A 12,353-nucleotide genomic window follows, 5' to 3' on the forward strand; every position below is an offset into this window, starting at 1 on the left:
AGGATATTAAGGCACCCAAACTGTCTAAATTTGCTGGACCGACCCTTAAATTTTTGTTTTGGTATGAATTTATTACGCAAGATAAAATATCAGTTTTTCACAACTGCGTTGATGGCTCTTGCCATTGATTTAATCACATTGTAATCGAACATTAAAGTCAATACAGGAAAAAGATCACTTTCTGAAAATATTTATCCAATTTCCTTACTCTAAATTCTTATCAAGTTGATAGATTCCCATGCTGTCACACTCTTGCGTTACACTTCTTAACCTTCCAAAGACTTTTTCCAATTACATATATTTGTAGCTACTTTTAAAAGAATTGGGGGGGGGGGGGGGTTCAACTATAGCATTATTCACAAAGTATTGGCTGTAGTTAACAATATTATCGACATTGGGTCCTACTTTAAGAAAATAAGAAAAGGTCACTAACATGTTTTACAGTGTCATGAGTGTGGTAACGGGATGTGTTGCCCCTATTGACGATTCGCTCTGAGACCATTCGCCCCTAGAGGCCTTTCGCGCTGAGACGTTTCACGCCGGATTTAATCTAATAAGACATCTCAGATCAGTAAATTCATTAAACAAAATATTACAATATTTCGTGTATCGGTTTGTCAGACTTACTGAACACATAAATATTGAAATTCCTCTGTATTCAATTTTAGAATCCTTACAGTATCTACTTACAATTGAACAATACCAAATGGCATACTAATTCTTAGGCAGAAGCAATGATTCCTGTTTCTTTAAATATCAATGTTACGATTTTGTTACTGTTTTATATTGATGATTTTATAAATGTTAAAACTTTGGCATGGTAATACTTTATTCAACAAAGACTGAAATGGTAATACGGAATAGTCATTAAAATAATTAAAAATGATACAAAGTCACTAGAAACTTAATAATTACTACTAACAAGGGCTAATTAAATCCCTTAATTAAAGGAATGGGCGCGAATCGTCTTAGAATGAAACATCTCAGCGCAAATGGTCTTTCGGGGCGAACCGTCCTGCATTCATGAGTGTGACCATTGGGGCGAGTGTAATTTACACAGCTTACTCTTGTACATGTTGTAACTTTGGTCTGCCTCTTCAAACAAAATGAGAAACACTGACATTCTAGACTGACTCCATTTCTATAACAGAATCTAAATAGTGCAATTCTTCAAAGAAAGGCATTGTAGAGAAGATGCAGTTATTTTTTGTTTCTTTCAAGCTCTCTAGAAGAACTAAATCTCCCAGTTACTATAGGTCTGTTATATTTGCTATTATCATATAGAATCATGGTAACAAAAGATTTCTGTGAAGGATTTGTCACCGAGGTACAGGGCACCAGTAGATAAGGGGAACTAACTCTGACATTGCCCTAACCAAGAGACAGGGGGTCAGCCTATGTTTAGGCTTAACAACACCAAGATCGAATATGCATAGAGCTATAACTCGAAGGCAGCTAGACAGTTTTTACAATTTATTAGGTTACAATTTAGTTCAATTACTGTATAAACAATGATCAAATAAAACAAAGCCAAAACAAATAAATTGAAGTATGAATTAGGAGGTTTTAGTTGATAGATAAAATAAAAAGTGAAATAAACTTTTAAAATAATAAAATAAATTTAGCCGCCACACTACTTAGTCTACTGGCAGACTGGTGGACAGTCTCTTATTTAGCCAGTGTATAGACATAAGCAGTGTGTCGTAGAATGTTCCAAAATATTCTGACTGTGGAATAAATTCCTAACAGTATATTTATAATGAAGAGGTTAATTAAGTATAATTATAAATGAGACATATAGAGTCACTGATGATGACCACTCAGATAATTATTTAAGCTGAAACCGAGTGACCATATGCCATTAATTACAGATAATTATCTTAACAGATTGAGTCTTGTCAAATCCTAAATGTCAATTAAACTTTAAAGTCAAATCCTAAATAGTTACAAAAAATATCTTTACACAAAATAGCACACTATGACATATTCCCCCCTACTCGAAAATGTTTGTCCTCAAACATAATATGTACATTATAAAAAGTATATATTTGAGAACACATCAAACATACAATATGCTGTACTAACAATAAAATGGTATCATTTAACATCATCAATTGATTATATGTACACAGTCTAGACTTATGAAAAGAAATTCATGAGCAAAAGCAAGACAATTTACCTCTTGAAATTTAATTCCCAAAAGTAGTAGGAATAAGAATTAATATGCGTGCACTCATACTAATCCTTAAAACTACTGTAACAGTAAAGACAATTGTAAATTTTGAGAGTATTATGGAATTAAGCAAATGAATTTCTTTGCATTTGGAAAAGAATACATGGATAACTACACATAATACATGTCACACTTTTGGCTACAAAGTTCATAGGTATGATCTGAGCAGATCTGTCGTATATAATCATCCTTGAAGTTTTCAAAGAAAGAGGCAACAATACTTGGGGGAAGAGATTCAATATTGACCCATTTTGGACCTATAGACGGATTGTCATGGCTCAAAAGGTACTGCGGATCAGTCTTTGGGTCAAATCTAACTTCATGGATTTCACGCCCCACACAAAACTGCCACGGTTCAGGAGGTGGTTCTCTCAGGTGTTGTCTGCGAAGATCGTCAATATCTTGTTGTAGTTGCAAGTCTTCTAATTTTGTAGACATGTATGTTAAGAACTTTGATGCATGTGATGGAACTGACGTCATTGGTTCCCATTTTGGATTTGAAGAACCAGTCTGAATGAGGAAGTATGCTCGGTCTCTCATGATGCGTATGGCTAACAATTCTTCTCTACCTTGGAATTTTGTGGTAGTGGACTCCCCAGTTGAATCAAGCACATTCACTGAATTTGATTGAGAATTACCACTATTCACATTTTCTTTGGGTTGTTGGTCATGTTTGTCGAAGAATTTATGCTTGGTATGATGTAGGGGTCTCTTTCGCTTTTTCCCGCTCATAGTTCTGTCGGAATGGAATTGTCGCACTAGTTTAGATGGAATTTTACAAGGGAAATGCCACTCGGAGATTCCAGTTGTAAACTTCACTTTGTAGTAAAGGGTTCCATTTCCTCTACTGGATGCCAAGAGACGGTCAATCATCTCCTCACGGAATGGAGTGCAGCTACCACGGTTACAGTCCTGGCATGAAGGTTTGGTATCAGCAATAGGTGGATTTCCTGGTCGAATTTGTTGATTGCTGTTCCCATTCTTTTGCTGCGACTGTTGTCTTTGTCTTCCATTATTTTCTTGTCGTGGAATGTTCGTCCTATTCGGCAAAGCAGGTGCTCTTTGTTGATTATTGTTTCCATTCTTTTGCTGTGGTTGTTGTCGTTGTCTTCCATTATTTTCCTGTCTAGGAATGTTGGTCCTATTTGGCAAAGCAGGTGCTCTCACTCTTCCTGGAGGGTTGGCAAGTTGATCTCTAGGTTGTTCAATTTCATCAGGATCTAGTTGAGTGTTGTCATTGACATGTTCTGGAGGTGGGTTAGTTGGCCTGGTTAGAGGATCATAGTAAGGCTTTAAACGATGGGCACTCACCAGTGATTTCACCTCCTTGTTGTTGGCACAGTTTCGAATCCTGTATGTGTGGTTGTGTCTGTTCACCATGGTGATGTAATATGGACCAACCCATCGGCGATGTAATTTTGGAGCTTTACCAACAGGAACTTTGGTACAATATAGCCAGACTCTCTGAGTTGGGAAAAATTCTGGTTCCTGGGCTGTTTTATCATAGCGCTCTTTGTTCTTTTGTTGGGCAAGTTCAATATTTTTGGATGCAATTTTCCTGGTTCTTTCTAAATTCTGTAAAATTCGTCCAAGAAATATTTTGTGATCCTGAGCTAAATGTTCTTTGGGAACTAAAGCGGTATCAATAGGCAGGCACATCTCTCTTCCATAGAGCATGAAGAATGGTGAGTACTCTGTAGATTGAGTTGCAGGAGTGGCTCTGTATGCCATAAGGATCCCTGGGAGTAGAAGATCATCCCAGTCATCTTGCTGACCCATAGCGTAACTGCGAATGGCTTGGAGAATGACGGAGTTCATTCTTTCAACAGATCCATTGGTTTGCGGGTGGTAGGAGCTTGTTAAATGTCTTGTGATTTGGAACATCTCTGATAGAGCTTTCACAAGATTGGAAACAAAATTCCTCCCGCGATCTGAAATGAGAGTCCTTGGTGCTCCATACCTTGATATTATCTCCTTATACAGAACTCTTGCAATCTCACCTGCTTCTTGTGTTCGCAAAGGAAATGCTTCAGACCATTTGGAATAGCTGTCAACTACAAGAAGAATATGTTTGTGTTTGTTTGGAGTAGTTGGAAGTCCACTTAATATGTCCATGTGCCATCGTCCAAAGATGTCATCACTTATCTGAGGTTTCAGAGGTGGACGTTTAGCTCCATAATTCCTTTTGCACTGTTGGCAGGTTTCACAAGTCTGAACATATCTTTTAATGTCATCATACATGGAAGGCCAAAAATATTTATTTCGGAGGGAAGCATATGTCCGTTCAAACCCTTGATGTCCACCACCAAGAATACAGTCATGGTAGGATTTCAGAACATCATCACGAAGGATGCGAGGAACTGCAATTTGCTTCACCAAACGCTCCTGTACAGGGACTTTCTTGCCTCGTTTGGAATAGAAATGTTTCAATATGCCGTCTTCTAGTTCAAAGTTGTAGGCTTCAGCTACAATGGTTCTTGCCAGAGCTGGATCATCAGGGATTTCTCGAGTTAATTTGTACTTGTAAATTTCTCTAAAGTCAGGACACTCTTGCTGATGTTGTTCAATGTGATTTTCATCAAGTTCTTCTTGAGGTGGTCTTTCTTGTAAACTTGCAATTACTTTTTCTTCTGATTCTCCTTGGTAGAATAATATGGTTTCTGTGTATTCTTTGGGGCTAACAGTGTAAAGATGTTCACTTAAATCGGAAGAAACTGATGGATCAGAATTGCTGTGTAATTGTCTTGATAGGCAATCAGCTGGATTCTTGCTTCCTTCACGGTGGATGATTTTAAAGCTGTATCCCTGAAGTAGTAGGCTCCATCTTCCCAAACGTCCTTGACAATCTTTGATCTTCTGTAAGTACTTCACAGATACATTGTCAGTAAACACAGTGAATTCCTGGTTGGCTAGGTAGTGCTTGAAGTGTTGAACTCCTTCAACGAGAGCTAAAGCTTCCTTGTCTGTGATGTGCCATTTTAATTCAGCTCCACGCAAGGATCTTCCTCCATAGGCTATTGCATGTTCTCTTCCATTCTGAAGCTGGCTTAGCACATATCCTGTAGAATGCTCAGAAGCATCTGTTGACAGAATGAATGGTTTGTCAAATTCAGGGAAAGCAAGGATTGGAGCGGTGATGAGGGCATTTTTCAAAGTGTCAAAGGCTCTTTGACAATTCAGTGTCCATTGAAACTTGACATTTTTCTTCAGTAACGAAGTAAGTGGTGATGCAATGCGAGCATAATCCTTGACAAATTTCCTGTAATAGTTTGCCATTCCCAGGAAACTTTTCACATCTTTGGCAGTCTTTGGAATTTGGAAATTTTTCACTTTTTCTGTATTTTCTGGGTTGACTTTAATTCCATGTTTTGAAATTATGTGTCCAAGATATTTAACTTCTTTCTGTGCAAATTTGCATTTGGAGGGATGTAATTTTAGATTAGCACTGCGTAAGCTAGAGAATACGAGGTGAAGGTGGTGTAGATGATCATCAAAGTTCCTTGAAAATATTAAAACATCATCAATGTACACTAAAGCAATTTTGAAATTGAGGTTCCTGAGGACTTTGGTCATCAGACATTGGAAAGTCATCGGAGAGTTCATCATGCCAAAGGCTAACCTGTTGAATTCATACACGCCTTTGTGGGTAATAAAAGCACTCTTGTGTTTTGTAGCAGGGTCTAATGGAACTTGCCAGAATCCAGATCGAAGGTCAAGTGTTGAGTATATTTCTGGCTTGGCATCAGCTAGTGTGTCAAGGATATCAGACATATGTGGAATGGTAAAAGAAAGAGGCTCAGTAATCTTGTTTAAAGCACGAAAGTCAACACAGAACCGATACTCATTATTGCGTTTCTTCACTAGCACCACAGGACTATGAAATGGTGATGTAGATTCTTCTATGATACCATGTTTCTCCATTTCTTCAAGCTGCCGCTCCAACTCAGCACGCATCTGAGGAGACTGGCGGTATGGCGCAGAACTGACAACTTTATCACCCTTGGTATGGATGGTATGGTAATGCATGTCAGTCTTTCCAAGTTCGGATAAATCCTTTGCAAAAATGTCCTGATTTTGTGACAGAAACTTGCAAAGTTTCTGTCGATCAGTTGTAGTCAAATTTGAAGAATCTAGATTTATTCCTAAGTCTGACAAGACACTTTCACAGTCTGTGCTAGGATTTTTGATGTCATCAAACACACTGCACAACATTGCTGGATCTTTCTCTTCAACAGGATAGACATTTTCAAAATTCACAGGTTGTGCCAAAGCAACTGGCAGATTAGCCCTTAGATAAATTGGAAGGCTTGTAGGATTTAAGAGTCTGAAAATGCCAATGTTGTTTTCGTCAATGTAAGAGATGGCTTTTCCTCCAGCTATAGGAAACTTGGATTGAAGTTTGTGGCAGGGCTCTAGAATCACTGTTGTGCATGGTGGAAATTTTGGAATTTCAACTGGCAAAATGGTTTCTGAATGGGGTTGAAGAATTACGGAGTTGATCATCTTTGCCATTGCTGTAAATATACCATTGTCTCGAATTGTTGCTATGGTAACATGAGGGGTACTTCCGCTCTTGTTGTTTCCTGATGATTTCCTCTGAATTGGAATAGTCAGTGTCATATTTTCAAAATCTGTTTGTACTTTGTTCTCACATAGAAAGTCCAGTCCTAAAATGGCTCTTGCATGAAGTGTTTCAAAAACTCGGAATTTCTGTTTCACTGTGTGGTGTCCAAGAGTGACTTCTAGCACCGTTTCTCCTAGAATGGGATGTACTTCTCCACAAACACCGACTGCACTCGTTATTGTGGATCGGTCTATTGCTGTAGTTGGTTTAAGTCGCTGTAGTTGATGCTGACTTATACAGCTAATAGAGGCTCCACTGTCAATTAAACATTTGACAGGAAGATTCTGCAGCTTAACTTCTACAAAGTTCCTCTCCATTGAGGCAGTGAATTGGCATTCTGGGGTCCCATGGGTCACACTGGAAATCCTTGAACACCTCTTCTTTCCACAGCACCATCCTTTTGACGCTCTTCTTTTGCCCATGACTTATGTTTATATCAGGACTGTCAGTCTGAAACTATGAAATCTTAGTCAGAATTTTGGAAATGTATTATCCTTCTATATGAACTAAAGCATTTGCAGAAGGTCAGCATACTTCAAAATTGAATAAGATTTACTGACATTCAACTGACTAAAAGTACTAGAGATGAAATGAAGAAATTAAACATTACCAATTCCACACAAAGAATTTCTGTACCTTTATTTCTCACTTATCTAAGAGTGAAAGAACATGAATAAAGTTGTACTTATCTTTGTTTATGTGTGGATTTACCAGTATCTTCATCTTGGAGGTACATCTCTGTAAACTTAATTTTCAGCGCCTCAAAAATATTCCTACTTTTGCCTTCTAATTATAGCATCAATTCACAATGCATACCCGGATTCTCCACCACATCTGTCACCGAGGTACAGGGCACCAGTAGATAAGGGGAACTAACTCTGACATTGCCCTAACCAAGAGACAGGGGGTCAGCCTATGTTTAGGCTTAACAACACCAAGATCGAATATGCATAGAGCTATAACTCGAAGGCAGCTAGACAGTTTTTACAATTTATTAGGTTACAATTTAGTTCAATTACTGTATAAACAATGATCAAATAAAACAAAGCCAAAACAAATAAATTGAAGTATGAATTAGGAGGTTTTAGTTGATAGATAAAATAAAAAGTGAAATAAACTTTTAAAATAATAAAATAAATTTAGCCGCCACACTACTTAGTCTACTGGCAGACTGGTGGACAGTCTCTTATTTAGCCAGTGTATAGACATAAGCAGTGTGTCGTAGAATGTTCCAAAATATTCTGACTGTGGAATAAATTCCTAACAGTATATTTATAATGAAGAGGTTAATTAAGTATAATTATAAATGAGACATATAGAGTCACTGATGATGACCACTCAGATAATTATTTAAGCTGAAACCGAGTGACCATATGCCATTAATTACAGATAATTATCTTAACAGATTGAGTCTTGTCAAATCCTAAATGTCAATTAAACTTTAAAGTCAAATCCTAAATAGTTACAAAAAATATCTTTACACAAAATAGCACACTATGACAGATTCACACAAAAAATTGTCAGAGAAATGTGCCGATTTTATTTTAAATTTTCTTTGTTCTTGCATGTTAATCTAGTGAGCTCACTACCTTTGCTATAAGAGAGAGAGAGGGATAGACATATTAAATAACAGATTCACAACTCTGCCATTAACATGTCTATTATTGTCATATAGTAAATATATAATAAATATTAACTATATGACAGTCCCATAATATGATCTTTTTTGTTTGTGTATTTGGATCTAAAGATAACATGGTTTAATTAATATTAATTCTTTCTATGTATGGGTGTATGTGTTTTAAAGTTGAAATACTACATAAAGATTATTAAAAGCAAACTAGGCAAATTAAAGCTGTCAGTGATCTAAATTGGCAAAATCTCAGAGTTGGGGCCATTGAACCATAAGTCACTTGTAATGTGTTGGTATTTTTGATTTTTCCTTTGTTACTGCATTGAATAAAGAAACAAAGAAACATGAAAACGAAATGTTCAATAGTTTGTAAATAGTTTGTCTTCGATATCCTTGTTAATTTTAAAGATTTATGTGATTTTAATGGTGCGAGGTTCTACCGACTCCACAGTACTGTTAAGTAAAAATAGTCAAAAAACTATTTGACGGCTTCATTTCATCTCCTTCATCTTAGAATTGATCTTTTTGAAAGTTTATGTTAATCCTGGGGAAGATACTCTTTTTTTTAAAGTTCAGTTGACATTTTGTAAAAATGTATGAGACCATATTCTCACAATAAAGAAATGGAGGATACTTTTACTAACTGTTAGAAACAATAATTGTAAACTTGTAATACTGGTCTCAACACTGTGACACTAGAGTGCCAATAAGCAGAAGAAATGCATAAATACTGTAAATATTAGTTCATAAGAATGGAGAATCTTTGTAAACAAATTAGTAAATTTGTACCATTTTTATTATTTTTATTTTCAGTTACTCCTGAGGGTACAGGAAGGTCTTTGACCAGTATGCCCAGCTTCTTCATGAGCGATTTCCAGCGCTTGACATCCAGGGTGATAACTACCCCCCACCCTCGGGTCGTGCGGCAGTTGCTCAGTTTTTAAGTATTTTCAAACTTGTTCTCATTGTTATGATTGTCAGTGGACAAAACCCATTTCCTCATCTCAATATGGAGACACCTAGTATTTTTAACTGGGCGTCAGAAAATAAGGTAAAATGCTTGCTGTAAATTTTTCCTAGATATTTCAATGGCAGTCTTACTAACTGTTAAAAGATTAAAAAAATGTTGAGGGTGTCAAATATATATGTGAAACTTGTAGGGATTAGGAATCACATACAGCTTTGACTCGTATTTCTTGGGTAAACCTTAAATGTACAACTTTAATGAATAGAATATATTATAAAGAGAATTTACATCTTATTGTGCAGCATGTATTTCTTTCTTTGACATTTATATGGAAGTATAAGGAGTTGTGAATTGAATTCATTGAAAAGGAAAATAATATAACTTATGTAATATTAGAGAGTTTCATTCTGCAGTGTGCTAAAAATAATTTGAACAAAGTTTGCTATGGCCTGTTTACTGGAGATGTTTGAGAAGTGGGGATTATATCTTTATAATACATGTCATAAATATCTGTTTTGGTTCTTTCAGATTTATGCTTGCCTTATGGTGTTTTTTATCAGCAATGCTATTGAAGGACAAATGATATCTACTGGAGCCTTTGAAGTCATATTTAATGGTTTGTGAAGCTATTTATAATGATACAAATAAATGTTATCATGGTTATGTGATAGAAATACAGTCAAACCTCGTTATCTCAAACTTGTTGGAGGGAGAAAATGCTTCAAGATATCTGAGGATTCGAGATACCCAGGGTAAAATACTTAAGAAATAAGCACATGGGACTTCAAAATCACTTCGATATATCTGTTGTATTTGAGATATCAGTGTTCGAGATACTGAAGTTCAACTGTATTTGGTTCTGATTTGTATTGACTATTCACAGTATCAAGAATTACATAAATGAAGAACTAGAACTAACTCATAAAATCATGTTATTAAAATAAATGTAGAAGCAGCAAAGAATTTTCTGAAAACAATATTTCTGATGAGTAGTCATTTATGATTTCAGATTGTAATGGTTTTGATTATACAATTTTTGATTTTCTGCAGATGTTCCTGTGTGGTCAAAATTAGAAACGGGGAGAATCCCCCAACCGAATGAGATGTTTCAGATCATTGAAAACCACATGCGTTTATACACAAATCCAGTGCAATAAGAGAATATTGACATGTTAGGTATGTAAAAGAGATATGAAAAAACAGTAGAAATTTAAATAGTAAATAAATAGAATGACTTTCTCCACTGTGTCATATCAATCATGAAAATATTAACTCTTCCAATGAATCTTTAAATGATGTACAGTCTTCATGTAAAATTTGGTTGAATGTTGAACATCTCTGAGAACAATCAGCAGTTTATGGCTGTAGAAAGAGAAATAATAAAAACTTAATCTGTTATTTTTTGCAGTTTTCAGTGTAGTTTTAGTTTCCACAACTCCAAATTGATAATCATATTCAAAAGCAGTTACCCTATATTTGCATAAAAACTGTGAGGGGTGTCTGGTATTGTTTTTGATTCTTTTTGTTTGTCTTTTTCAGTCTTCAAATAACAAAGCTACCTGATTTACTAACAGTAGTAGAGGAGCAGAAACTGAACCAATGAAAACCTTCATTGCAAACAGCTATGCTGTTGATGGAGTGTTGGATAACCAATCAGGATCTGTCTTCTATTATTGTCAACTAATCAGTAGTGATGTATTATCTGACGACTTTCATGTCTGATCTAAAATCTGACAATTTGACAAAATGTGATCAAGAATCTTCTGTTTAAACATTTGTAATTAAAGAACAATGCTTCACCACATTGAAGAAATGGAGTTTTGTTCAGTGAGTGTGTTTGATGTATATAGTGACATGAATTATTTCTGAGTGATGTGGACTGAATGATAAACATTTGAATTATGTCATGATACATGTATGTTATTTGTGAATTTAATGTTAAATAGAAGAATTAGATATTGTAAATGTGATTATAGGTCTTTATCAGTCCTCCTTATGTTCATCTCTACCTGTAATAGTGACAGTCTAAGTCTTGAGTAAACTGTTGAATTTTTTCTTTCAACATTTCGATCCCTGTAATTAGTTAAAGCAGAGAAAGTCGATAAAATGTCATCTTACAAATTATTCAAATCAATTTAAATTCATCAAGGTAGTATTGTTCTGATTGATAATGAATTAAAGCTTATATCCTCAAATTATAATTTAATTTCAAACATTCCAATGCACACTATACACCTCTGACACTTCAGAATTTAGAAGAAATTATTCGGAGTTTAATTTAAAAATGGTGAATAATATATAGATTGATTTAATACAATGATTTTTGAATAGAAAAAAATTTAAATTTCATCTGTTAGAAAGATGATGAAATTGTTGAAGTAATTTGTTTTTCATGTGTGAAATTTTTCTTGTGTTTTATTATATACGCAAGCTTTAAGTTCTATTTCGCTAATGACTTGTGTCAGTATATTACATGTAAGCAGAATTTCTTTGAGTAGAAATGCAGGCTGTGATGTGTGGAGGCTTGTAAATTATTACCTTTCAATAAACTTGTTTTTTTTTTTTAAATATATGTGTTTTTAGTCATTTAAAATTTAAAAACTATGTAATATATATATATATATATATATATATATATATATATATATATATATATATATATATATATAGATAGATTAGCAGACCTATTTTTGTATTCATTTGAAGCAGAATTTATTAAAAAACTAGTGCATAAGAAGAAAACACTTGCTGGGCCTTCAGCATATAGATATATTGATGACATATCATCAGTTAACAAAAGTTACTTCCATTCATAGGTTGACTCAATATATCCCAGTGAACTTGAAATAAAAGATACCACAGAGTCTGGATATTTTACTACAAGAAGGCATTAGTG

The 12,353-nt window shown here is 35.1% G+C and overlaps 1 protein-coding gene across 1 annotated transcript in view; it reads left to right on the forward strand.

Annotated features, from left to right (window-relative positions):
• LOC133193814 (thioredoxin reductase-like selenoprotein T1b) overlaps positions 1-12,025 on the forward strand; it is a 12,160-nt gene extending 135 nt beyond the window's left edge. The window contains exons 1-5 of the mRNA XM_061329750.1: positions 1-61; positions 9,304-9,541; positions 9,986-10,073; positions 10,508-10,633; positions 10,997-12,025. The exon at positions 1-61 is cut by the window's left edge and continues 135 nt beyond it. Coding sequence (XP_061185734.1) covers positions 1-61; positions 9,304-9,541; positions 9,986-10,073; positions 10,508-10,614 — 494 coding nt within the window. The 3' untranslated portion in view covers positions 10,615-10,633; positions 10,997-12,025. The remainder of the gene's footprint in view (positions 62-9,303; positions 9,542-9,985; positions 10,074-10,507; positions 10,634-10,996) is intronic.
• The last annotated feature ends 328 nt before the right edge of the window (positions 12,026-12,353 follow it).

This window comes from Saccostrea echinata, unplaced genomic scaffold (genome assembly GCF_033153115.1).
Source record: "Saccostrea echinata isolate AGI-Se365-2 ecotype Australia unplaced genomic scaffold, CSIRO_AGI_Sech_v1 ptg000001l, whole genome shotgun sequence".
NCBI classification, from domain to species: Eukaryota; Metazoa; Mollusca; class Bivalvia; order Ostreida; family Ostreidae; genus Saccostrea; species Saccostrea echinata.